Source organism: Gorilla gorilla, chromosome 4, assembly GCF_029281585.2.
Source record: "Gorilla gorilla gorilla isolate KB3781 chromosome 4, NHGRI_mGorGor1-v2.1_pri, whole genome shotgun sequence".
Classification (NCBI taxonomy): Eukaryota; Metazoa; Chordata; class Mammalia; order Primates; family Hominidae; genus Gorilla; species Gorilla gorilla.
The window spans coordinates 83,678,124-83,705,784 of NC_073228.2; the positions used below are offsets into that span (position 1 = coordinate 83,678,124).

The 27,661-nt window shown below is 53.6% G+C and overlaps 1 protein-coding gene across 2 annotated transcripts in view; it reads left to right on the top strand.

Annotated features, from left to right (window-relative positions):
- Positions 1–1,385: 1,385 nt before the first annotated feature.
- LRRC75A (leucine rich repeat containing 75A) overlaps positions 1,386–27,661 on the top strand; it is a 50,611-nt gene continuing 24,335 nt past the window's right edge. For both annotated transcript variants that reach the window (XM_004042188.5, XM_004042189.5), the window contains exon 1: positions 1,386–1,869. In XM_004042188.5, the coding sequence (XP_004042236.4) occupies positions 1,624–1,869 (246 nt within the window). In that variant the 5' untranslated portion in view covers positions 1,386–1,623. The remainder of the gene's footprint in view (positions 1,870–27,661) is intronic.

Below are 27,661 nucleotides of genomic sequence, written 5' to 3' on the forward strand. Positions count from 1 at the left end.
TCCTTGGCAACGAATTCCCACTTGCCCATGCTGTAATTGGAGTTGAGCTCAATTTCTCTCTCCCTGCAACTGCAAAATCTCATAGCAGAGGTCCCTACACCTATGGTAATGGTCCTGAATAAAGTCTTCCTTACGATGCTTTAACTCATGTCATTAAATAATTTTTTCCTTTAGCAGTGTCCACCGAGTTTACTCTCCCAATTCTTGGCAGTGTTATTATCCTAGCCTGACAGGAAGAATCAGGACTCAAGAAGCTGAAGACTCGCCTGATACTCAGTGCTCACTAAGTAGTGGGGCTCAGCTCCCTGTGATTTGGGATCCAGCCTCCTGCCCCTACAGCCCACGTGCCCTTACACCCTCAAGCAACACCCAGAGCTGGGGTCAGAGGCGAGCTTGCACAATTGTTTCTGCCCTGTGCTGGGACCAGGGCGGCCTGTGGTCTGCAACAGAGAAGCTCCCCCACCTGCCTTCGCCTTCACTCTGGCAAGCCCTGGCAACACCATGAGATCCCAGGGCTCTGGTCCCTTACAGACTGGGCCTGGCAGAGGCACGGGGAGGAAGGTGGGCCAGCAGGGTGTGCCGCTGGGCCTACTCGCAGACGTGCGTTTGCTTTGTTGTACCAGGACTACCCCAGGGACCCTTCTCCAGGGCTGTGAGAGTGAAAACAAGAGAACACAGGAGTTCACACCTCTCCGATCCAGATGCTTTGAGAGCATGATGGAAGCAACAGGCCCTCTCCATAGAAGGGCACGCACACAACCCATAAGCTCGCACACAGTTTCCAGGTTTACGCACCAACCACACCACTACAGCGCCCTGCAAGCAGGCCAGGTCTCAAAGGAGCGTGCATGGGAATCACCCAACATGCTGGCTAAAAAGGCGGATCCCAGGCCCCACCGAGGAGATTATCATTCAGTAGGTCTCGGTGGAGGCCCTGGAGCCTGCGTTTTTAACCAGCGCCTCCGACGATTTGGGCGCTGAGGCTCAGCGGAACCCACCTTGAGAAACCCGACTCTGGGCCTAAGAGAGCCCCCCAACACACACACCCCCATGCTCCAAACTTTCCCCATCTCGCCCGACGCACCGGGCGCGCGGTGGTGGAAGCGTCGGGGAGCCCGGTGGGGACCGAGAGCGACGGCCCATGGGGCCTGCCCGTTCCCCTCGCCCCCGCGCCACGGCCCCGGGAAGCGCAGCGCTGCCGCCGGCAGGAGGCGCGACTGCCGAGAGGACGCAGGCAGGGGGCGCCTGGTGGTGGTCCCCAGCCCGGAGCCGCGGGGCGGGAAGGAGCGGGAGCCCGGGAGGAGGGCGGCGCGCGACGCCGCGGAGCTCCGGCGCGGAGGCGGGGGGCGGGGCGGGCCGAGCCGGGCCGGGGCGGGGCCGGCGGGCGGGCCGGCGGCGAGCGCCTGGGGAGCGCGCCCGGGTAGCCAAGAGGAAGGAGCGCGGGGAGGGCGGACAGCCGCCCGCCCGCCCGCCCGCCTGCCCGCCCCCGCGCCGCCCGCGCGCAACAGTTCCCCCAAAGTTGCAGCCCGGGAGGCGACCGCGCACGGGCGGCCGAGGGGCGGGCGGTTGGCGGGGACGCGGCCTCGCTGCCCAGAGCGGAGAGTCCCGGCGGGCGGCGGCGGCATGGGCACCCGGCAGACCAAGGGCAGCCTGGCGGAGAGAGCCAGCCCTGGCGCCGCGCCGGGCCCCCGACGCGAACGGCCGGACTTCTGGGCGTCGCTGCTGCTGCGCGCCGGGGACAAGGCGGGGCGCGCGGGCGCAGGGATGCCCCCCTACCACCGGCGAGTCGGCATGGTCCAGGAGCTGCTGCGGATGGTGCGCCAGGGCCGGCGGGAGGAGGCGGGGACGCTGCTGCAGCACCTGCGCCAGGTGAGCGCGGGGAAGGGGCGCGGGGGGCGCGCCGGGCCAGGGGGCGTGCTGGGCCGGGGGGGCGCCCCACCCCTAACCGAGGAAGCCGGGGGCACCGAGGGGCACCGCCCAGGGGCCCCTTCCGCGGGGATGGAGCCCTGTCTGGCAGCAGGTGCCTCGGCGCTTCCGCTGAATTTGGGGCCTCAGGGCAGGGCGGAGGGAGGCTGGCCGGGTGAGGCCCACCGAAGGGGACCTGTTGGCATAACGTCCCCACTGCTCTCCTCCGCAGGCAGAGAAGGAGGCTGGTCTCCGGGGACAGTCGGTGGGCGGGGAAGCAGGGATGCCTGCCTGATCTGGGCCAGGGCTCTTTTCTTCCTGTCTGCCCACTGGCAGTCACTCCCGGCCGAGGGTCCTCAAGGAATGCGGTTATCAGTTGGACCTGGCTTGGCTTCCCGAGAGCGAGTCCAGGGGCACAGCCCTGGGGCCAATGACATTCCAGTCCCTAGGTCCTTCACTCGCCTGGGAGGCATCCTGGATTGTAGTTCAAGGAGGAGACTGTTTCCTCTCCCCTGACTAACTTTAGCAGATCCTCAACCAAGAGCCCCTGCGGAAAGCGGTAGAGACAGGGGAGCTGGATTTGGTGCCCTGTGTGACCACCTGGCCAGCAGCAACTTCAGGAGACTGCCAGGACTCTGTCCTTAGCCTGTGCCTGTCCCACTGGCTAGGGACAGATGTTGCGGAATTGGCCAGTTCCCTCTGCTTTGGGGCTGCCCTGAGGCTAATGCTGTCACTCACCTCTCTGTGGCTTGTTTTCCTTTGTCAGTTTCTTTGGTGGGGAGAGGAGCATGGCCCATGCCATGGATTTTGTTGAGTATAAGACAGGCAGGGGAGTGCAAAGCTGCTCTCCTGCATCACCAAGCAGGTTGTCTTGGCCTGGCTTTGGTGGGTAGACAATCCAGGCCCCATATTCTTGCTAGACTGACCCCATTAGAGGTGGAGTCTACCGTGGATGGCAGAGGGAAAATCTCAGGTGACCTTTCTGGGGTTTTCCAGTCGCTGCTGAAAGAGGCTGTAGGAGCACCTTCTTGGGAGGAGCTTCCAAAATCTAATCAGACCCACATCCCTCTTGGGTTCTGCAGCACTCTTCCCCACCTTTGTATCTGGTGCGCTCTTACCCTAAAGTATGTGTCCCCAAGCTGTGCACTGCACAGGGAGAGGCAAGCAGAGACGAGGGGACTTGGGAAGATGTGGGACTTCTGCTTCTGCCTCTGTTTTCCCCAACAACTTCCAGAATGATGCCCGAGACGCTGCTGGATCCCCATGTGCCTTCTCTGAGTTCAGTCATCAAAGAGAGATGACATTATGCACCACTGAACTTTAGCAGTGTGTATTTCTTTGTCTTTTGAAAATTGGAAGCTGACATATGGCCTCTATAGTAACTCTTTCACTTTTAAACAGAATAATGGGTTTTCCAGACCATGGTATCCTATTTACACACCATACAGTAAGGTTTCCCTGATCACATGCTGTTTCCCCCACCCTGCAATGGGTGCTTTGGGGGATACAGAAGAACAGAGGGAGCTGGCAAGCACTTCTTGGAGGGTGCAAGACCAGAGCGAAGCTTGCATGATGGAGGGCCGCTTGGAGGCCCACGGGAGGAGACTGGACCCAAAGTGGGCAGATACTTTGGGCTCCCCAGTCCCTGTAGGGCTGAGTATGATTCCACATCCTGGGGACACTGAGCTTCTCCCTGCCTTGCGGGAGAGTAGATAAGCCCCTGCAGCCCCACTGTGGGATCCTTGAAACAAGAAGCATTTCCTCAGACATCTGCACATGGGTCTTATTGGTGTCCTGGTACCCGCCTCAGCTGCAGGACTGGGAGGGCTGATGGGGGGGTAGGAGGGGGCTTATCAGACTTCCCCCTTTTCTGTGAAAGCAGCAGGTCCTCAGGCTCTGGGCCTCTGGGCTCCTGTTGGGCTCCCTTAACCCCTGGCTGGGGATGCAAGGGCCGTGGGCCTGGAGCTGCCCTGTGTGGCCTGGAACGGATGGAGCAGGACCCCTCCTGGAAGTGGTCATGGGCCTTGAGCAGTGTGGGAGTGGAGCACAGGAGTGTTCACTTGCCTATGACAGAGAGGTGGCTTTCTAGGACCCTGAGGCCATTTGGAGGAATGTCCAGCTGGATTTGTGCTGTGCACTGAAGTGGCTCTTTCTCCAAAATTGCATTTTCCTTTCCATTCCAGTTTCCTTCTCTAGTCTGGAGGTGGTGATGTTCAGAAAGGGAATGAGCAGCTAGTGAGAGCCTTGAGAACACACAAGCCTCACAGGGGTCAGACCAGCAAGAACCTCTTCCTCAGCAAGACAGCCAGTAAAGACAGGGGTCTGCAAAGCGTGGGGCACCCTGTTCTGCAGGAATGTCATGCAGGCCCCTGGGGTGGGTGTCAATGAGCAGGCACAGAACCAGGGAGGGGCAGCAGTGAGGACAGTAGCCCTCACCTCCATTCACACAGCATGTTCTCCTGCGTTTGATAACTTGGGTTTGGCTGCTGGATTTGTGTATGCCCAGAGCCATATGGCTGGTGGGGACTCGGGAGCCTTTGTTCCTGTGCTTCTTAGCCTCTTTGAGTCCTTGATCTTTTTGAGGCTCTGAAAAAGCTACACACAATCTTCCCAGGCAAATGCACTGACTCACGCAATCTCACAGGCAATTTCGGAGGGTTCACAAAGCCCCTGAAACCCAGCTACAGACTCCAAGTTCAGAATCTCTGCTCCAGTCCAATACCACCCTTCTCCCTGCTGTGACTTGCTCCAGGCTGGGGATCTGGAAACAGGGACCTGACCCGGGTGCATGTGTGGCAGTTCACGGTGGGCTGAAGGATTGTGGCTGCTGGTGCCACTTCTTCTGAATGCCCCTCTTCAGCATCTAAGATTTGGAGGGCGTCTCTCCAGCTTGTCACTTGCTGGAGAGGTATCAGGAGGCCTCATTCAGCACAAATGACCCTGAGCTGTGGCCAGGGGTGCAGGCAGGATGCCAGGCAGCTGCCTTGAAGGAACAGAAAGTAATCCCCTTCCCTTTAAGATAAGTGTAATCTGAGAAGAGTCCAGGGCCAAGGATCAAGTAGGCAGCTCGCCTTCCGGTCCTCAGTCAGCTGTGACCTTGGGCCCAGCAGATAACCTCTCTGAGTTGTGTTTCTTTGTTTCCCAAAGAGGGATCTGGGGTACTGAGCAGAGCAAATGCTACAAAGTGAATGAAATGGTGTTGGTGCTGCCATTCAAGACACATTCTCTTGGTGACTGTGAAATAGGAGAATCTGCCTTACTTACTTTGGGTCTGGCCCCAGTAGGGGCAGGGTTGTGGCATCGTTTCTCAGGCGTGGCCCAGGAATTTTTTGGATTCTATCTACCTGGCTAGGGTTCAGTCTGGATCAAAAACTCACTGCACATTTAGAAGCATCTGGAGCGAATGCTCGTGGAGATAAAACAAGCCAGCTTTGGATGGGAGAGGCCGTTCCTCTGCCCTTTCCTGGCCGCCATCCTTCCAGGCTTTCCCCTTCCCCAGATGTCCTTCCCCTTGGGCTCAGGCCTGCTGTCTTTAAGGAGCCCTGGAGAAGAAATAACCTTCCGTCAGTGAGAGAGGGCAAGTGCCAGGCCACCTTGAGGGTGAGCTGTCATCTCTTCACCCCAGCAGTTTCCCTGAGTCCTCAAAATTTTAGACTGAGCTGTCGGCCTGCGTCATGGAGCAGCAGGAAAAGGCGTCTGTTTCCCTGGGATACACCCAGCTGAGGTAGCCCCTGTCTTCGTGTTCACCAGAACCCCAGCTTTCCCATGAGAAGAGGCTGATGGGGTTGGTTTACTCGAAGTATGGCGCACACCCCTTAAGCAGGGCTGTTCCTATGTTAACTTGTTTGGGCCTCCCAGTGGTATGGCTAGGGCCTGGAATCCTGGTTCCTGCTGCTGTCTGGGGTGGTGAGGCTGGCTTCACTCTGCACCTGGGAACAGGAACCACATCAGCTAATGCCAACAAGAACCACTGAGGCCAGGCGAAATGCTCACACCTGTAATCCCAGTACTTTAGGAGGCTGAGGCAGGCAGATGACTTGAGCTCACCAGTTCAAGACCAGCCTGAGCAACATGGCTGTCTCTACAAATGCAAATACAAAAACTAGCCAAGTGTGGTAGTGTGCACCTGTAGTCCCAGCTACTTGGGAGACTGAGGTAGGAGGATGGCTTGAGCTTGGGAAGCAGAGGTTGCAGTGAGCCGAGATCAAGCCTCTGCACTCCAGCCTGGGCCACAGAGCCAGGATCTAAGAGTTTAACTCGCCCCTCAAGTGGAGCTGAGCAATGGACAGACACCTGGAGACTCCCTGGAGATGTGGAGACTGGACAGGTCATTACTACCTAGAAGCAGAAAGATGAGCATAATGACCTCAGAAGGTCACCTTTTTCCTTCCACCTCCACCTAAGAACACTTCTTTAGGCGAGCAGGTTGGAAGGCTGCCAGACACCGAGCAGGGGGGCCCTACGCTGGGCCTGCTCTTCTTCCTCCACCTGGAATGCTTTTCTTGTTTCCACTGAATGCACCTTACCTTTCCAGGGCCACCTTCCTGGGCATGTCAGCCGAAGCTCAGAGATCCATGTGCCTCTTAGTTCCTGCCACACTGGGAGGCATTCAATCCATGCAGAGTTTTTCCCTGATGTTCCTTTTGTTTGTCAGATAAGGTCAAGTGCTTCCTGAGGGCGGAGACCCACCACCACCACTGTTATCCACTGTATGGTATTGAAAACCTGTAGGCTCGTGGCATACCTTAGTGAGTCTGTGTGCCATGAAGATGTGCGTACGCGTGTGTGTCTGCTGCTGTCGTCAGTGTGTCCTCAGAAAGCACTTGGATTCCCCAGCTACGGCTGTGCAACTGTGGGCTGATTTACCAGGCTTGTTAGTACTGTCATGAGACACAGCACGTTTGCTTTCCGTGTGGTTGGATTTCTGGGAGTGATGTCCACAGGGCTTGGCTGTTCCTGGCAGCCTGCCAGGCGGTGGTGTTCTTGGAGAGAGGAGTGGCATGGTGCCCAGGCTCTGTGGCACCACGGGATCCCATCCGGCAGGTGCAGTCTGGGGCCTCTGCCGAGGTGGCGGGAGGGGAGCGGAGCCTGATGGGAGAGTCTGGCCTCCACATTCCTGATCGGCTCTTGTGCTGAATCATGTTCATTTCCTTCACAAAGAGAAACCTTCCTTTTTAAAATCTGCCGCTCTCTGCCTGGGCTGGATCGAGGCTTTTCCAGTGATAAAGATGCAGAGGGATTCCTGTGTCAGAGCCTGCTTCATTGGTTTCCAAGGCTGCCAGGGACACTGGCTGGGGAAATAGCAGCCTCTGTAGTGGCTAAGCACGACTGCAGGGGCTGTAGCTGGGCCGGTTATTCTGACTTTAGGGTCTGGTGAGGCTGTGGGATGGGGTTGGGGGGTCCTTTTTTCTGGAACAAATGCCACCTCCTCAGAGATTACCAGAAACTGCTTTGCTGTCTTCAGAGGTCCTAAAGTACCCTGGCCTCCATCCACGGACCGTCAGGGTGGGTGCACCCTCCCCTCCCCCCAGTGTCATTTCATTGCCATGCGTGCTTTTCTGGGGCAGAGGCCATAAAAACTGGCACACAGTCTGTTTTCAGGAAATTCTTACAGTGTGGATTGAAACTTCCCATCAGGCACACACTTCCTCCAGCCTCTGTCCCTGGCGTTCTCTCTCAGGAGACAGCGGGGTTTGGCTCAGACTTCTGAACTGTTTCTACTGTGACCGTGGGCCTGGGTATTCCCCCACCCCGCTGTAACCTGTGGGGTGGAAGCCATGATTCCTCCCTGCATCCGCACTCCCTGTCTGCAGGGGAGAGACTCCTTGAAGAAGGGTTATCCAGTGACCGGGGTCTTCTCCAACTCCTCCATCAGGATGCAGAGGGGGTGGGGTCAGCATTGGAGATTCTCCCCGCAGCGTGGGGATCCTCAGCCAGCCATCTGTCTCCCTTTCCCCACCAAGAGCAGTGCTGCCAGTGCCCTGCAAGAAAACCACGCATGCGCGCGCGCACACACACACACACACACACACACACACACACACACACACACACACACACACACACACACACACACAGCTTGTCCTGGCTCCTCCTGGCTGTTCTTGCCGACTGTCTTAGTCCTTTCCGGCTGCTATAACAAAATACCATAAACTGGGTGGCTTATAAACAGCAGATACTTATTTCTCACAGTCTGGAGTCTGGAAAGTTCAAGATGAAGGTGCTGGCAGATTCACTGTCTGGTGAGGCTGCTTTCTGGTGATGGTACCCTCTCGCTGCATTCTGGCATGGTGGAAGGAATCAAGGGTCTCTCTGGGGTCTCTTTTATATGGGCACCAATCCCATTCATGAGGGCTTTAGCCTTATGACTGAATCACCTCCCGTAGGCCCCACCTCCCCATACCATCACCTTGGGGGTTAGGATTTCAACATATACATTTGAGAGTGGAGAGGAGGGGACGCAAACTCTCAGCACTGACTGTCATATCCTCTCCCATTAAGAGAAACTGGAATGGAGGTAGGAGAGGGCCCAGGCATCTAAAACAGCACATTTGGTTGCTGCATCTTGCACTCACCATTACTAGAAGGGCTGGGTGCTCTAAATGAGAACAGAGACCTTGGCGCGCCAAGCAGGGGCGGGGACCCCCTCCTATGGTGCCTGCTCTCCTCCCTACCCCCAGCCGGCCCTGAGCAGTGCCCACGTGGCTCTCCAGGAGCATTTCCCAGCTTTTTTTTTTTTTTTTTTAACTTTTATTAGCTCAGATTCCTGGCTGCTGCAGCCATATGGAGCTCTGCCGACGGCTGCTGCTCAAAGAGATGTGGCATTTTGATGTTTCTAACTTTATCTTAACCAGGAGAGACACAGGAGCGCAGCTGAGGGTGGGGAGTGCCCTCGTGTGTGAGTGTGTGCTGGGGCCACCTTCAGAGCTGCCCCTCGCTCCTGCTTGGCCCTCAGTGTCCGCGTGTCTTTCTGCCTCTCTGCCTCCCACTCCCTGCAGCTTTTCTTTGTGTCTCTGTTTCTTTCATTTTGTCTTCCCTGCTGTGTGTTTTTCCCTTCCCTGGGTGAGAAGCAGACTGTTGTTCCTCTGCCGGATCTTGGTCAGCTCCCCTCTCAGCCTCCCATCCTTTGCCAGCGGGAAGGTGGGGGAGTGGGGCCATGAGAACTGGAAGTGGTTGGTGGCGGTCAAGAAGGGTGCCCGGCTCGATTTGATTGTCTGAGTGTCAGCCGTGCCTTGGGCAGGAGAGCAGGCATTAGGGACACCTCCCCAATCTGCACATGGCTTTCTAGTCCATAAAGCCTTTTCTCATGTTTATTTTGCTGCTTAGGGGGTGGATTTTGTTTTTTGTTTTTTGTTTGTTTGTTTGTTTGTTTTTGAGACGGAGTCTCGCTCTGTCACCAGGCTGGAGTGCAGTGGCGCCATCTCGGCTTACTACAACCTCCGCCTCCCAGGTTCAAGCAATTCTCCTGCCTCAGCCTCCTGAGTAGCTGGGATTATATGCGCACACCACCATGCCTGGCTAATTTTTGTATTTTTAGTAGAGACGGGGTTTCACTATGTTGGCCAGGATGGTCTCGATCTCTTGACTTCATGATCCGCCCACCTCAGCCTCCCAAAGTGCTGGGATTACAAGCGTGAGCCACTGTGCCCGGCCTCATTAGGTGGTTTTGTGAAGTTGACAGAATCTTGCTTAAAGTAAAAATGGTGGTTTTTAAAATATTATAAAAGCAATGTACAATTATAGAAAAATGAGAAAATTAGATGAGCAGAAAATTTAAAAAGTAGTATGCATTAAATCATCTATTCAACAATCGAGTTCCTGTTCCTCCAGGCACCAGTCTAGGAACTGGGGATGCAACAGGCAACCCACCAGGAGAAAACCATGGCAGCAGCTGTTTCCCTTCCTCCGGGAGGGATGGCAAGGACCCCAGAAGCCACCACCAGTACAGGTGCGCAGCATGGCACAGAAGGGAGGCTGGCTTCACTGGGAGCCAGGAGCCCTCAGTTCTGGCCCCAGTGGAAACCCTAACTTGCCCAGCCGTTTCCCTTCTCTGGCCTCAGTTTCCCTAGCTCCAGAATGAAGGAGTGGTGGGCGAAATGACCCCTGAGTTTCCCTACCGCTGCTGAGATTCCACCAGGTGCCTGTGGTTTTGGAAAGACCCATTCATTCCCATGTGTGGTCAGTTATTTCTTCCAGGCCCTGAGCCAGATTCACATTCGAACCCTAAGGTCACCCACCTTGGCCTCAGCTGGTGCAAGAGCTGGGATGCAGCGGTCCCAGGACAGAGAGGGGACAGATACCTCCCCACCAGGTACTGGGGCCGACCCCCATACGGCCGAGGCCAACCTGTCTGTGCTGACAGCAGTCCTAGCTGACGGAGGGTGAAAGGCCACATCACATGGTGCCAGGGGCAGAGGCCAGAACCAGGGAACCTGCAGACTTTCACACATAAGCAAAGCCCAGCCCTCACAGAGGCCCGAGCTGCCCTGTGTGCCGCGAGCCATTCATCTCAGAGCACTGGGGAGGGTAATGAGGCTGGGGCAGGCTCTGCTGGGACCTGCTGTCCACATGACTCAGTGCCTGGCTCCCTTGCCACCTTTCTGCCTACTGTGGGGCTGCTCTGGCCCCTTGCGCATCTGTTCTCTCTCCCCTCCCTCTACTTCCCACTCTGGCTTCCTTCTCTGAGGGGCTGCTCTCCATGCTTATCTGGATGGAGCCGGTCCCCACTCCAGCCTCTGTCCTGTCCACAGAGACCCAGACCTGCCAGCCCCAGCCGAGCTTCAGGACCTTTGCCTTCAGAGGGCAAGAACCCTGCCTGGCACCTGACTGTGCACTAGTACTTGGTTCTTTCACTCAGCATACGTCCCTGGGCACCTAAGTGGAGCTGGCACCAGTTGGGACAAGTAGGGAAAGCAGGGCCGGCCAAGATGCTAATTTCTAGAAGGGCTCAGGGCAGCTGCTGATGCCATAGAGGACTGGCAAGTGACTGCAGGGCTGGCCATGGTCAGATTCCAGCTCTGCCCTTGTCTCTGGCCATGGGGGCCTACACAGGTGCAGGGCACGGCACACACTGGCTGCTGGGCAAACCCCTTTCCTCAGTGGGGCTCATGAGTGGACACAGGCGCTAGGCCCAGGACCTGTGGGAAGCCCCGTCTCCCCCACTTCCTAGGTGGGCTTGCCTGACCTGCTCTGCTGGTGCCTCCCAGTGGCCCTGGTCCTCAAACCTGTCCCTCTCTTGCCCACTTGGCCTTCCCACGGCCCTCAGCCCAGGTCTCTCCCAGAGCATGCCAGGGACCTGTGGGAAGTGCCCCCAGCTATCTCGGAACCCCCTGCAGTGCCCGCTCCAGGCACATTCCCACCCCATAGCCGCTGTCCCCATGGAGCCTCCACCCACAGATACAGGTGCCAAGGAGGCTTGCAGGACACCCTTGCCCACTGAGGGACACCCAGCACCACAGGGAGCCAGCACCTGCAGCCTGGGAAGTCGGCAACCTGTGATGCCCCCCATCCCACCCCACTGCCCTTAGTTTCTGTCTATGCAGTCACGGCCTCCTGGAGCCCCAGGTTCAGGCCCTACCCAATAGAAAGGGGCAGGAGTGGGGCAGGTTTCTCTCCATTGGCACCGGGGGCAGGTAAGGGCCCAGGAGATCCTGCCCCACACCAAGCGTAACAGTCAGAATTCCTGCCCTGGACCTAGACCGCCCAGTAGACACCACGCACCTGGCAGTACCCCCAACACGCCTTTCCCCATGGGGACCTGGGGAGTCCTCTGCATATGCAGACTATGGAAAGGGCTGTATTGTAGATGGTGGGGGAGTCAGGGGAACAGGAGCTGCAGGTGCTCCTGGGGAGGCAGGGCTCTGTGGTGGGCTGGGCAGCTGGAAACAAAACCTCTGTTTCTGATTTCCTCATGGTAAATGGTCAGCCTGGAGCTGCCTGCCCCACTGTCTGGAGGGCCTGTAGCTCAGATGCAGGATGAGGACAAGCACAGACAGGGCTCGGGGAGGAGACATGTCTCCCCTCCTGTGCTGAATGCCAGGGCCATCTTGCCGACCCACAGACACCTGCTCCTGCCAGGCCATCATGGGGGAGGCAGGGGGTAGCCAGTGAATCCTCCTGCAGTGCACCTGCCGGGGCCCAGATGTGGAAGATTGAAGCTCTGCATTCCTATGGAAGGGCCTACAGTGGACTCAGCATGACAGAGAGATGCTCCTGAAATTGGTTCATAATTTGCTACTTAAGGCTCTTAATGTCTTCCCGTGGGGATGTTACTTCCTGTATTAGGGTTCTCCACAGAAACAGACTCAAAAGGAGATTTACATGTATAAACACATACAGTTGACTATCACACTTCCTGTGAGCGGGCAGGAGAGAGCAGGGGCCACAGAGAGGGAAGCATGGAGGGGCTCTCATCTCACCTGGCACCAGGTAGGTGCTGGTACCTGGTGTAGTCCTGTGGCCTTGTAATAGGCTACCTGGCTGCCTTGCACATTGTGGTCTCACCGGCTCTCTCCTGGCAATGGTCCTGGCTCGCTGCCATCAGAGGACAGGCAGCACTGAGGCTCTAATGTCCTTAAAGGGCCAAGGGGCCTGGATCTGCCTCTGCCCCTCTCCCTCACTGGAGGAAATGGCATCAGGAGGGGTTCCACGGCTCCTTTGGTGAGAAGACCTGCTGCGGTCAGAGCTGAGATGTTTAACAGAGGCGCACACAGCCCAGAGACAAGGAGTGGCCTGTGCAGGGTCACACAGGACTGGGACCAGGTCCCCAATTCCCAAGACCCTGCCCTGCCCAGTGGTCCCTGGAGAAGTACTGGAAGTGATGCCTGGGTCTGTCCCAGTGAAAAACTTGGTGTTTTCTGAGCTTCCTCAGGTTGGGACAGGTGGCCTGACTTCCCTCGTCACAGGCAGGGTAGAAGAGGGGCTCTGGGGCACAGAGGACCTGTGCTGCCCCTTCCCTGTGGCAGGAGAAGGAGATGGGGAGGGACAGCCTCAGGAGAGGGGAAGAATGGGGAGCATAGTTACCTTGAGTGTATTCCGTCAGTGGTCTCCAGTCTTTTTTTTTTTTTTGAGACGAAGTCTCGCTCTTGTTGCCCAGGCTAGGGTGCAGTGGTGCGATCTCAGCTCACTGCAACCCCCACCTCCTGGGTTCAAGTGATTCTCCTGTCTCAGCCTTCGGAGTAGCTGGGATTACAGGCGCATGCCACCATGCCCGGCTAATTTTTGTATTTTAGTAGAGACGGGGTTTCACCGTGTTGCTCAGGCTGGTCTCGAACTCCTGAGCTCAGGCATTCCGCCCACCTCGGCCTCCCAAAGTGCTAGGATTACAGGTGTGAGCCACCGTGCCCGGCCAGCGGTCTCCAATCTTTTTGGCACCAGGGACCAGTTTCCTGGAAGACAGTTTTTCCATGGCCAGGGGTGGGGGATGGTTTTGAGATGATTTAAACACATTACACTTATTGTGTACTTTATTTCTGTTATTACCGCATTGTAATATAATGAAATAATTATACAACTCCCCATAATGTGGAATCAGTGAGGGCGCTGAGCTTCTTTTCCTGCAACTAGACGGTCCCATCTGGGGTGACAGGAGACAGGGAGAAATCATCAGGCATTAGATTCTCATAAGTGTGCAACCTAGATCCCTCACGTGTGCAGGTTACAATAGGGTTTGTGCTCCTATGAGAGCCTAATGCTGCCACTGATCTGACAGGAGGCGGAGCTCAGGTGGGAACACTGGCCCACTCTTCACGTCCTGCTGTGCAGCCTGCTTCCTAACAGGTCACAGACTGGTACTGGTCTGTGGCTTGGGGGTTTGGGACCCCTGCTCCAAATGACACTTTTTCAACAGTTTATTTCTTAAAGTAAGATGTTGAGATGGTGGTGGTCATGACAATGATGACCTAGTGTTGGAGGAAGCAGAGAGCAGGACCATAACCTGAAGAGGTGTTCCCAGCGAGGGGCAAGCTTCATGAGCTTGCTGCCTCCATGTTAGATTTTCGCTATAGCTCTGCTGCTGGCAGCCCAGGAAAACCAAGAACTTGGGGGTGTAGAGGCCATTCAGTGACTGAGTCAGGTCACTCAAGGATGCCTGTCCCCTTGGTTTCCTTCACTGAGGTGGAATGTGGCTTCTAGCCCATAGAGTGCCTTTATGAGAAGTGGAAGAAGGTGCCTGTCTGGTTGGGCACAGCCAGAGTCAAGGCTTGGTGAGTTCAGCCCCGCTCAGACACCCTTGTGCAGTACATGCCCTGCACAGCTGTACTTGGCAGCCTTGGTGAGACCACACGGAAGTTTAGAGTATCAGCTGAGGCCTTTAAGGAGCTTTAGCCCTTCTCCCATGCATCTCCTTGGGCACAGCCTTCTCAAATCACCTGAGGCAATGAACTGTGGAACACTGTGCCTCTCAGGCGGGTACTTGCCCTCTTTCTCTTGAATCGAGGAGCTGAAGCAATTGGGAATCTTCTAGAAAGTTCCAGCTACCAGTCCTGTATGACCCTGCACAGGCCACTCCTTGTCTCTGGCTCTCAAAGAGGATCAGACAGAATCTAAGACAACCTGAGTGGATCTGGACTCACCCAGTCAGGGGCACCGAGGGCACCAGCAGAGGCATCAGGGTTTCCTTGTTGGGCTTCCATGAGCCCCGGACCCTGCAGTATTGCAGGGGTCCAGGATTCCCCTCAAGCTTCCCAGACTGTTCATATCCTTGCCTCTAGCAGTTCTGGGGGAATGAGGTCTGAGTGCTCCCACCCCGGTAAGTAACTTCCACTTCTTCAGGCTTAGTCACTCCAGTCTATTTAGTTTTTCCTAGGACGTGCCAGTCATCTGAACTTTTTATGATTCTCAGCTGCAGACTTATGTTTTCCACAGCCTTCTGGCATTGTGACGTTTCGGAGTAAAAACAGTCTTAGGCAGGATTCTCACTGGTGGGGTTTCCAGACAGCTATTGGCCCAAGACAGACCAGCAGCAACTCAGAGGGGTTGGTTTGGGACATGGAAACTCAGACACGAAAGAGAGTAAGTTACCTGTTCCAAGAATTCCCATCTCTCCAGAAAAGGTCCAGCAGGGCGAGGCGAATAGAAATGGCTTTGGTGTCGCATGTCTTAGGGAGAGGCCAGTCCATGAGCCAGGACCAGAAGAGGGCTCTCTGAAGGTAATGGGCACACGGAGCGGGGAGGGACTTTGGGCTGGAATTAGACTCTTTTAGAAAATGGGAGGCCAGGCACAGCGGCTCACTCCTGTAATCCCAGCACTTTGGGAAGCTGAGGCAGGCAGATCACCTGTAGTCAGGAGTTCAAGATCAGCCTGACCAACATAGTTAAATCCCATCTCTACTAAAAATACAAAAATTAGCTGAGCGTGGTAGTGTGTGCCTAATCCCAACTACTTGGGAGGCTGAGGCAGGAGAATCGCTTAAACTTGGGAGGCGGAGGTTGCAGTGAGCTGAGATGACGCCACTGCACTCCAACCTGGATGACAAAGCAAGACTCCATCTCAAAAAAAAAAGAAAAAAAAAGAAGAAAATGGGCAAGAGGTGGAGTGTGGGCAGCTGGTTGGGGACCTGAGAGCAGGTATGCAGCAAAATGCTCTAAGTCTCTACCTGGGCCATGCTCTGAGGGAGGGAGTCCACCGAGAGAGACCCTCAGGGTGAGAGCAGGGACGCTGGATGGAGAGAGAGGCCTGAGATGCTGCAGGAAGCTCAGGGCCTTTGCCTGGCCCATGGCATTGGCTGTCTTGCCTCACCCACCGCCACTCCCACCCACAGCTCCTACCTCCTCCCTCCCAGTGTCTCGAAGCTGTAGACAAACTCAGTGACCACTGAGAAACCAGGTATAGGCCCCTCCCAGCCCTGAGGACGCCACCCCCACCCCATGCCCTCTTCTGCAGCCCGGAAGCCTCGCTGATTTTCCACCTTTGCGGGGAGAATCAGGCCCTGAGAAGCAGGGCCCTAAGATGGGAACTATTCTGCCTGGCTGCGGGGTCTGGCAGCCCCTTGGTGTTCCTCCTGGCTCCTGCTGGGAAGGCCCCTGGAAGGGCATCTGTGGCTCCCTTCCTGGGCCGGCTTCTGCCCTCCCCACTGCCCAGAGCGCATTTTTGAAAGGTCTTGGGGAAAGTGGCCAAGCACGGAGAGGTGGAAGAGCACAGGCAGGGCCTCATCCTGGCCACAGTTGTGGATCCTTTGGCCCTCTCCTCTATCCCGCCTGGTCTCCCCTTCCTGCCTGAAGTTGAAAGCTAGCTGGATTGGAGCTGGATTCCTCATCCAGCATGACTCATCTCTGCTCACCCAGAGGGAGGGCAGCAAGAGGTCTGAATCCAGATTCTTGGAGGTCTGGCCTTGGCCTTGGCCTTGCCTCTGACCTAGAGATTTAAAGTGGTAAAGACCCTTAGCTTGTGATGGTTAATTTTATGTGTCAGCCTAGCTAGGTTGTGGTACCCAATTTTGGGTCAAATACTAGTCTAGATGCTGCTGTGAAGGTATTTTTCAGATGTGATTAACATCTGAGGCTAGGCATGGTGGCTCACGCCTGTAATCCCAGAACTTCGGGAAGCCCAGGCGGGTAGATCACTTGAGCTCAGGAGTTTGAGGCCAGCCTGCCCAACATGGTAAAACCCCCTGTCTGTACTAAAACTACAAAAATCAGCCAGGCATGGCCGGGCGCAGTGGCTCACACCTGTAATCCCAGCACTTTGGGAGGCCAAGGCAGGCGGATCACAAGGTCAGGAGAACAAGACCATTCTGGCTAACACGGTGAAACCCTGTCTCTACTAAAAATACAAAAAATTAGCTGGGCGTGGTGGTGGGTGCCTGTGGTCCCAGCTACTTGGGAGGCTGAGGCAGGAGAATGGCGTGAACCCGGGAGGCGGAGCTTGCAGTGAGCCGAGATTGTGCTACTGCACTCCAGCCTGGGTGATAGAGCAAGACTCTGTCTCAAAAAAAAAAAAAAAAAAATCAGCCAGGCATGGTGACGGGCACCTGTAATCTCAGCTACTCGAAAGACTGAGGTAGGAGAATCACTTGAACTTGGGGAGGCAGAGGTTGCAGTGAGCCGAGGTCATGCCACTGCACTCCAGCCTGGGTGACAGAGTGAAATTCAGCCTCAAAAAAAAAAAAAAAAGAAATCTGAAATACCTACATGTGAAATCAGTAGACTTTGAGTAAAAACAAAAGCCAAATAAAGCCAGGTGCAGTGGCTCACTCCTGTAATCTCAGCCCTTTGGGAGGCCACAGCGGGAGGATTGCTTGATGCCAGGAGTTCAAGACCAGCCTAGGCAAACAAAGCAAGACTCCATTTCTACAAAAAAAAAAAAAAATTTTTTTGAGACAGAGTCTCACTCCATCACCCAGGCTGGAGTGCAGTGGTGCAATCTCAACTCACTGCAACCTCCACCTCCCAGGTTCAAGTGATTCTTCTGCCTCCGCCTCCCAAGTAGCTGGGATTACAGGCATGTGCCACCACACCCAGCTAATTTTTTTTATTATTATTATTATTTTGAGACAGAGTCTTGCTCTGTTGCCCAGACTGGAGTGCAGTGGTGCAATCTCAGCTCACTGCAAGCTCCGCCTCCTGGATTCATGCCATTCTCCTGCCTCAGCCTCCCAAGTAGCTGGGACTATAGGCACCTGCCACCACACCCAGCTAATTTTTATTTTATTTTATTTTTTAGTAGAGACGGGGTTTCACCATGTTAGCCAGGATGGTCTAGATCTCCTGACCTCATGATCCACCCACCTCGGTCTGCCAAAGTGCTGGGATTACAGGCGTGAGCCACCATGCCCGGCCAACACCCAGCTAATTTTTATATTTTTAGTAGAGAGGGAGTTTCACCACGTTGACCAGGCCAGTCTCAAACTCTGGACCTCAGGTGATCTGCCCACCTCAGCCTCCCAAAGTGCTGGGATTATAGTCATGAACCACCGTGCTCAGCCCGTTTCTACAAATTTTTTTTTTTTAATTAGCTGGTGTGGTAGCACGTACCTGTAGTCTCAGCTATTCAGGGGGCGGAGGCAGGAGGATCAGCCTCCCAAATAGCGGGACTACAGGAGTACAGAAGTTCCAGGCTGCAGTGAGCTAGGATCACACCACCACACTGTAGCCTGGGTGACAGAGAGACTCTATCTCAAAAGCATAAATGGATAAAAGCTGATTACTTTCCATAATATGGGTGAGCCTCATTCAATCAGTTGAAGGCTCCAAGAGAAAAGAGAGGTCCCTGAGGAAGAAGAAATTCTGCCTTCAGACTCCAGACAGCACTGCCAGCTCCTTCTTGGGTCCTCAGCTTCCCAGTCTGCCCTGCAGATTTCAGACTCGCCAGCCCCCACAATCATGTGAGCCAATTCCTTAAAATAAATCAATTCCTTCCTCTCTCCACACACACACATATCTTATCGGTTCTGTTTCTCGAGAGAACCCTGGCTAATACTTAACTTCCAAGGGCTCATAGAGGCAGAGTCAGAAATTTCTAGGGGCTCTGGAGCGCCCCATCCCTGCCACTAGCTCACTGTATGAGACAACCTTCCAGCCCCCAGCTTTTCACTCTGAGAAATGGGCTGTTCCTATGAAGACGCTCCTGCTTGGAACTCAGGTTGTTAGGGAGCCAGAAGGATCCTCTAAGTCGTTCCTCTACCTCTTTGCCATTTGACCTGAAAATCCTTTGAGGATGAACCAAATGTTTCTCTCTTTTTTTTTTTTTTTTGAGACGGAGTCTTGCACCGTTGCCCAGGCTGGAGTGCAGCGGTGGCACAATCTTGGCTCACTGCAAGCTCCGCCTCCTGGGTTCACGCCATTCTCCTGCCTCCACGCCATTCTCCTGCCTCAGCCTCCCGAGTAGCTGGGACTACATGTGCCCACCACCACGCCCGGCTAATTTTTTGTACTTTCAATAGAGACGGGGTTTCACCATGTTAGCCAGGATGGTCTCGATCTCCTGACCTCGTGATCCACCTGCCTCGGCCTCCCAAAGTGCTAGGATTACAGGCGTGAGCCACCGCGCCCGGCCTCAGGATGAACCAAATGTTTCATTTCACTTGGGCAGAATGTACTGCAGAGAGGGACAAATGGACTTGAATGCATTTGCCAGAAGGTATAAACAACCGATTCAGATAATTTCCCAAGCAGAGAGATTAGGAGGGCGCTGGGATGGGTGACAAAGTGCTGAGAATTTGTGGAATGTAGGGGCCTGTGGACCTCAGAGACCATCTGGCCCCAGGCATACTGCAGAATCCGAGTCCCACAAGAGGTCCTGGGGAAGCAGGGGAGGTGCTTGGGAAATAAATCTGGGAAATACTGCAAATGCCACCACCCTTTCGGAGTCATAAAACAGTAGCTGAAACGTCCAGCAGGAAAAGGAAAATGGTTATTTGTTGAATTCTTTGTGTTCCAAACCTAAGTGGTCCAAGTCCCTCTTCTGCTGCCCTCTCCAACTCTTTGGAAGAATGAGCTGGTGCAACCTTCTCATTTGTAGGTGGGGAAGCTGTGGTGTAGGAGGGTGGCTTGCCCAGGGCCACACAGTGACTTAGGGTCTAACCCACGTCTTTGTCCCCCACCGTCAGCCACCTGTGGGCAGAGCCATGACCATGGAGGAGCAGACAAAACCCTTCATATGGCTTGATGCGCCTCCCAACTTACTTTAGATTATTCTGAAGAGAAAGCATCCTTTTGATATTTATTTGTTGCTAAAGCCGTTTCTTGGATTTTAATTAAGTTACACTTGGCAACGGCTGGGCATCTGTTTCCAGAGGCCTGTTTCACACAGAGGGTGTCATTTTTTAAGACTTCAAAGTTAAAACACAAACAACACACAGTCATGAAGCCCTTCACTGAGCAAAGCTGCCAAACATTGCTGCCCAGCCCGCTGACTCCTGCTGGGCAAGGCAGACCTGGTGGCAACACTCGTCACCGTTGAGGAGGGCCAGCCTGCCGGGGTGCCTGGCTTCAAAAACCTGCAGGGGCCACGTGGCCTTGGACAGGTGGGAGAGTCATGAGCTGCCCCTGGACCCTCAGGTGGGACCAGAGAACCCCAGTCTTTACCTCTCATCCCTCAGACAGGCTGGGCAAGTCTGGTGGAGCGGGGAGTGGGTGCCAGTGACCCCCCACCAGCAGTTTCTTGGCTCAGACCTCTGCAGAGCAGCCCTCCCTGGCAGCATCTGGCTGACTTCGGTCAGCTGGGTGCTAATGGACACCTCCTTGGGTACCAAACTCACAGGCCTGTGGGGGTGGCGGGCACCAAGCCAGGGTGCCCTCGAGAGGCAACCCCCAAGACTGGGACCAGGAGCCGGGCAATGCCCACCTTAGACATCAGCAGGACTGTGAGGAGGCCTCACCTTCAAACAGGGTTCCCATGCCGTCCAGTGGTTTTGTTAGGGGGAGGGGATGTAGCAGTTGCTTTTATTACTTTTGCTAGTCTGCTTTGCTTTGGTGTCTTCCAAGCCTGAGCAGTGTGCCTCAGGCTCTTAACTGCATAGTCCTCCCTGTCTAGCTGTGCTGATGCTCCCTGCCCTGGACTCTGCAGGGTGCCCACCTCATCTGCATTATCTGTCATTAGTTATTCTTGGGGCACACACACACACACACACACACACACACACACACTACTTACAACGACTTGAATTTTCTCAATATTCAATATATATTGAAGTGGAAATTTTTAAACCTAGTGTTTCCTGAAGCATTTAACATACCAATTTCATTATTCCCCTCACGAATCTAGTCCATTTAAATGTCGATGTTCAAGGGTAGGGGGTTTATAACTTAAGTAATTAAATTTCTTTAAATATCTTGATGTAACTTTATAAATTTAACATAACCAGTGTTCTTAAGTTTATAAATACTCATCCTAAAAAGCAGGACTTTCCTGGGTTCCTAAATAGTTCTTGAAATTTAATAAGCTGATAAATATGACGACTATTAGTTCTCTGAAACATTTCAAAACTTACAAACTTGGCTGAATCCACTTCCGGTGTTCTGCTTAAAATCATAAGCTTAAAATCAGCTACTCAATTACCCATTTTAAATGGGGATTGGAAGGCCAATCTGTTAGATACTCTGATACGCCTAATTCTCCTTAACATGACAAATGTGTGAAATACCAGATTTCCGTATGCCCCAGCGCATTAGCACTCACTTTGCTCCAGGGCCACCCTGTGTAACTGTGGCACTTTTGGGGCCAAAAACGACAACGGGACTAAAGGCGCCTTGTCGCTGCACTGAGGAGCAATGCCCCTCTCTGGAGCAGTCAAGCCCACTGGTGCCACTTCTGCTTTTGCACCCCACGTACCCCTCCAGCGGGGGGATCTCAGTCCCGGTCTTCAAACAGCATCACCAAACTCCTGCTCGCCTTCCGCCATCCACGCAGCTTTGTCACTGGCTTTTTGTTGCTTTTTTTTTTCTGCGTTCTTTTGTGGTTCCTCTCGCCAGGCCCCACGTCTTGTAGCTACTTAGTGGCACCTCCTTGGATGCCAGGATCCTGCATCTTGGGCCATGCTGATGAGAAGAGTCACAGGGGGCCAGAGGGCAACCCTTAGTGGCCACCTTCCTTGTGGTCCAGAAATCCTGCCTCAGCAGTGCCGGCTGATGAGTGTCTCTCCTCTGCTTGTATCCTTCCAGTGACGGTGAGCTCAGCACTATTTTTTTATTACGATAAAATATACAAATATAAAATACCGTTTTAACCATTTTAGGTGCACAGTTCAGTGGCATTAAGCACATTCATATTGCTGTGCAACCATTACCACCTTCCATCTCCAGAACTCTTTCATCTTCCTCAAACTGAAACCCTGTCCCCACCCAACACGAATTCCCCCTTCCCCAGTCCCAGCAACCGCCATTTTACCCTCTGTCTCTGTGAATTTGAGTACTTTGAATGATTAGATACTCTTGGTCCCTCACGTAAGTGGCCTCATGCAGTATTTGTCCTCTCCTGCCGAGCTTATTTCTCTTAGTGGAGTCTTCAAGCCTCATCCTTGTCGTGGGCGGTGTGAGCATTTCCTTCATCACCTGTTTTTAAAGGTTCTTTCCCTTGTTGAGCTGAGAACCACCTTGGGGATCCTATAGGAAGCATTTCTGACTAGTACAGCCCTGCCCCTGGGAGCAGACAGCAAAGGAGAGTGTACCCACAGAGGCTTCAGGGCTGGTGGAGACAGCAAGTTGATTTCTGGCAATAACGTCCTTGGTTGCCCACAGCTGTGCTCTTGGCTGAGGTCTGCAGCTGTGGAAGAAGGGAGGGGTCCCGGCCACTTGCCTTGATCTCTTCTCCCTTTTGCCTGGTGTGCCCCTGGGAAAAATGCCACCTCTGTCCTGATCCAATCTGGTGCATTCATTTCCTGGGGCTGCCGTAACCAATGACCACTGGCTGAGTGACTTGGAACAACCGAAACATACCCTCTCATGGTTTGGAGGCCAGAAGTCTGAGATGAGAGTGTCGGCAGGGCCGTGTCCATCCAGAGATTCCAGGGGAGATTTCCCTCTTTCCCCCTTCCAGCTTCTGGTGGTTGTGGCCGCATCACTCCCTTCTCTGCCTCCACCTTCACATTGCTGCCTTCTCTGTGTCTCCTGTAAGAACACTTGTTTTGGATTCAGGGCCCACCTGGATAAACCAGGATCATCTCTTCTCAGGGTCCTGAAGGTAATCTGTGTGTGAAGACCCTTTTTCCAAATGAGGTCACATTCACAGTTTCTGGGCACAAGCGCATGGGCATGTCTTTTGGGGGCCACCATTCATCCCACTGCATCCTGTATCTGTTTCTCTCATTCGGTGCATAGGTCTGTGCCTGGCATCCCTCCCTTCCTTGTCGCACATGGGGAAAGAATGAAGTCTCCCCCTAGAATCTCTAGAGGGAGTGCAGCTCTGCCAACACCCTGATTTCAGATTTCTGGTCTCCAAAACTATGAGAGAATACATTTCTGTTGTTTATGACTCCATCCTTCTTCTTATGAGACCATTGTCTTCCTAGAGAAGCAAGTCTTCTCTGTGCCCAGCTCCTTAACTCTGGGATGTCCCAGCTTCTCTCCCTGGGGGCTTCCTCAGGCTGTGTTTCTCTAACAGCACCTGACATTTCCCTTCCCTCCCCTGGGTGTCCCCCAAAGGCAAGCCGGAATGTCACGGGGAAGAGGACAGGAGCCCTGGCACCCAGCTGAGGCCTGGCATCCCCGAGCCTTGTCCCTCCCTTAGCAGTGGCTGCCAGTGATGTTCTTGAGCCAGGAGGGGGAGCAGCCTGGTTCTGCTTCCTGCTTGCCCTCTGGACTCTAATTAATTTCCTTCTGGTAGACTGTGTTTGATTACACCCTCATTAAGTAGCTTTGCACATGCGGGTCCTGGTGGTTTCGATATTGAAGCATCTACCTTTGCTGGTTAATATTCCGCGCTTGCTGCGTCCTCCTTTCCCCGGCTCTGTTGTTGCAGAAACTGTGGAGTCATGCCTGGAGGAGAGAGACAAATGAAAGCTGATTTCCCGCGGGGCCTTCCTTCTGGGAGTGGGGTTAAAAATGAGTTTGAGAGGGAAAGGGGGAGTTGAGGTTTAAAATAGAGTATGGCTGACGGCCTCCTGTGTGGCTTCCCCTAGCTTTCCCCTAAGACACCTAAGACGATGCACCAAAAAAAGACAAACACTCAGCACACTGGAAACAAAGACAGGTGGGCAGTCTGAGAGGAGCCTCCTCACTGCTAGACACATGGAGCAGGGCCAAGAAAGACAGCATCCAGCCTTCCTCCCAGGAATCTGAGACCTCCGGAAGGAAGGGAGGAAGCCACTTTCTCCCTTACTCTGTGGACTGTGCCAATCAGAAAGCCAGGCAACTGGTCCTGTACCATGCAAGTGACAATTTGGAGGTAAAAGGAGGGCTCTTCCACTCCCCTCTCCCTTCATCCTCTCCCATGCCTCTGTCTGCATCGGTTCAGAGACAGCAACTCCCAAGGCGGGAAGAGAGGGCATCTGAGAAGTCCAGTGCAGCCAGCCAGTGGGCTTACCCAAGGACAGGAAGTGTCCTGAACATACAGACATTGTTATAGATTTCCGTGGACTTCACTGTTGTGAGTGTTGGAGATTCAGGCCATGAAGTGGGTGAAGATGTCCCTTCTCAAGGTCAGAGTCACATAAACACGGTGCCTGAGACTCATCCTGGGGCTGGACTCTTCTGCAAGCCAGAGCCCTGAGAGGTGGACTCAGTCCCAAACCAAGGAGGCCGTCATGGGGACAAGGATGCGCTGATAGACATGGGTGTCACTAGATCTTGGCCTCTTCGAGAGTGCACAAGCTGGGGAGGGGGGAAGCCTGAGCGTAGGATAGATACCCTGGAACCTGAACCCCGACCTCTGAAAATGATCTACAGCACGATCCAGAAGAAATGAACTTTGTGGGAAAAGAACAAAAGGCCACCCAAAGAGGCCAAGCTGAGATGGAAAAGAAAACCAACAGGATGAGATGAAAGGGGAGATTAACAAGCAAAATAAGAATTGCAAGGAAATGAAATGCTAGGCGACTTGCAATCCTTCTTGGGGGCAGTGAGAGCGGTGATGCTGGATGTGAAATCAGTGACATGGAAGGCAAACTGGAAACCCTGGATGAAAGTGTATCATGCACAGAATACCAAAAAAGATAAATCCAGAAGACACAGAGCCAGTGTTGGTTTTCCTGAGGAAGAGACAGCTTGAAAAAAGGTCTATGTTTGCAGGACCAATACCTGAAAGTAAATCCAAAGGAAACAGATCCGCCACTAGACACATGGTGGCAAAAATGTTTAATAACCAAGTGTCAGGGGTAGAAGAAGAGTGGCCAGATAGAATGTGCACCCTCCCCTGCTCCCTCCTATCCCAAGAAGGTGTCTATGTTTGCCTGCCTGGGGGTCTGGCTCTGTCACCCAGGTTGGAGTGCAGCGGCACCGTCATAGCCCACTTCAGCCTCAACCTCCCTGGCTCAAGCTGTCCTCCTGCTTTAGCCTCCCAAAGTGCCGGGATTACAGGCATGAGCCATCGGGCCTGGCCCCTTTTAAAATTTGTGGTAAAATACACATAACATAAAATTTACTATCTCAACCATCTTTAAGCATACAGCTCCGTGGTGTTAAGTACATTCACACTGTTTACTGTGCCGCTGATCTCCAGAACTCTCATCTTGCAAAATGGACACTGTGTCCTCATTAAACAGTAACTCCTCCTTCCCTTCCCCCCAGCCCCTGGTACCCACCATTCTGCTTTCTGTCTGTATGAATTAACTAGTCTACATACCTCATATAAGTGAAACCAGACAGTATTTGTCCTTTTGTGTCTGGCTTATTTCACTTATTTGTCCCTGTGTCCTCAAGGTTCACCATGCTGTAGCATGTGTTGGAATCCCCTTCCTTTTTAAGGCTGAATAATATTTCATTGCATGGCTAGACCACACTCTGTGTACCCATTCATCTGTTCATGGCCACCCGGATTGTTTTCGCCTTTTGGCTACTGTGAATGATGCTGCTGGAAACATAGCTGCTGTTTGAGTGCCTGCTTTCAGTTCTTTGGGGTATATATTCCAAAGAGTGGAATTGCTGGATCTTATGGCAATTCTGTGTTTAATTTGTTTAAGGAACTGCCACACCATTTTCCATGGTGGCTGCACCATTTTGCATTCCTACCAGCAGCGCACAAAGTTTCCAGTTTCTTCACATTCTTGCCAACCCTTGTTATTTTCTGGGATTTTACGGGGCTTTTTGGATCTGAGAACTGGATTGGCCAGAGAAGTTAAGTTTATTTGTATTAGAAAGATTTTGGCTGGGTTTTCAGGGTGGAAATGAGAAAGTGGGGGATGTTGGAGTAGTAAGAAAGATACAGGGAAGGGATTTTAGGAGTTTGGGTGATGTCAAGAATGAGATATCCCTTTGGTGACTTGGAGAAGTTGCTGTAGAGATATCAGTTGCTTCAGAGGCCTCCTATATGCTGAACTGATATTCCCAGGAAGAGGACAGTGTGCTAGGGCTGTCCAGTGGGCACAGTGGGGTTTTGTGGCAAGGACAGCCCTACAGGCGCCAGGGCCGAACAAGCAGCGAAAGAAACAAAAATCAGATAGCCTCATTCTCATCTGCAGAACTGAAAGTCAGAGGGTAGCCAAGTCTGCGATATTTTGCAGGGAGTTTCTGTTGAGCCAGGTTGTCTTCAGGTGTGTCATCAACATGAAGGAATTGTCAGGGAGGCCAGAGCTCAGAAGAGAAAGCATCTGTGTATTCCTCCTGGGGGGAAACATGTACTGGGTGACTTCCCTACTGCACAGGAATACAGAGTGAAGGTGCGAGTCCAACTGTGGGGAGGCATCAATGAGTGAGTGGCAGTGATCATGTACACTCCATGCCATTGCCTTGCACACACGTGTGCAAACGTGAATGCAAAATGCCAGCTGTTACATTCATAGGGTTGTTTTCACATCTAAAAAAAAATAACAGCAGCTCCTTACAGTGCCTCACGCTTGTAGTCCCAGCTACTCTGGAGGCTGAGACAGGAGCATCACTTGAGCCCAGGAGTTCAAGGTTGCAGCGAGCTATGATCGCACCGCTGCAATCCAGCCTGGGTGACAGAGCAAGACCTTGTCTCAAAATAAAAAATAACAAGTTCACAAGTGAAGAAATAAATTTTTATGAAAATAACTATATTTTCCAAAGGAAAAGAAAAACCAAGTGAGGAGAGTGGTGTTGCTCCCCATTTTTGTGACTCTCTTTAGTCTCACTTTCTAGAAGACAGCTATCAGACTTGCGCTTTTGCACTGGGTCTTGCGACAGGTTGTTTTAATTGACATCTATGAAGAAAATCTGGCATCACATAGATATGTCATTGGAAAAGAGGTCCCCACAGCACCCCTAAAATGGTCTTAAGGGTGCTTCCCCAAAGTCTACAGACCACACTTTGAGAAATGCCATTCTGACTGCCCTGTGTAAATCTCTACTCACTTTTTGGAAACATGCACCCCTATTCCCAAGCCCATCATCTCTTCCCATTGCAGTGAGTCCCCAGACCTGTTTGTCCAAGCTCCAGTTATGTAGGGCCCCCTTCTTTGAAATGCCGTGTGCTGCTGTGTGCTGGGTCCCGCAGCTCGGAAAGGGAGCCGAGAGTGACTCGGTGTCAGGCCAGCCACACTCTCCGAGCGTCACTCCCCACCAGCAGTGACTCAGGTGCACCTGCTGGTGTTCCCAGACATCCTGATGAGGAACTGTCCACAGGCACAATTCCTAGAGGTGGTACCGTTTAGACCTATCATGAGGAAAATGGGATTGTCCTCAATGCCTCGTGCTTTTTAAGACAAACCAGCCCCTCCAAGACTAGTACAGTGCACAGGAGGGGCTGCAGGGACCACACCTGGATCTGATTCTTCCACTTCCCTTGCACATGCAGCAGGCCTTGTGTGCCTACCCCCATTCTGTGTCTTCCTGAGAAGGAGGGCAGGCCATGGGTGCAGAGTCTGAAAGGAGCCCGTTCCCAGGGCTGTGGCCCAGGCTGCAGCCTCCTGAGACACCTGAGGATCTGGTGACCTCTCCTCCCTCACACCCAGCCCTGTGGGTAGTCCCAGCAGCTGGTGACACCATCATCTCCAATAGCCTGGCTTAGGGGAGGGGGGATGGAGAGGACATCAAGGAGGCAGGAAGTAGCCCAAGGTCCTCAGGACTATGAAGTGCCCTCAGTTAGCACAAGCATCCTGTGGGCCTAGGTGGGGTTGAAATAAAGCAATAAAGCAATAATGTGTGCCACGGCCTTTGGCCAGCCTCTATCTGGCTTTCCCTGTTGTAGCCCTGGGACCTTGGGGAG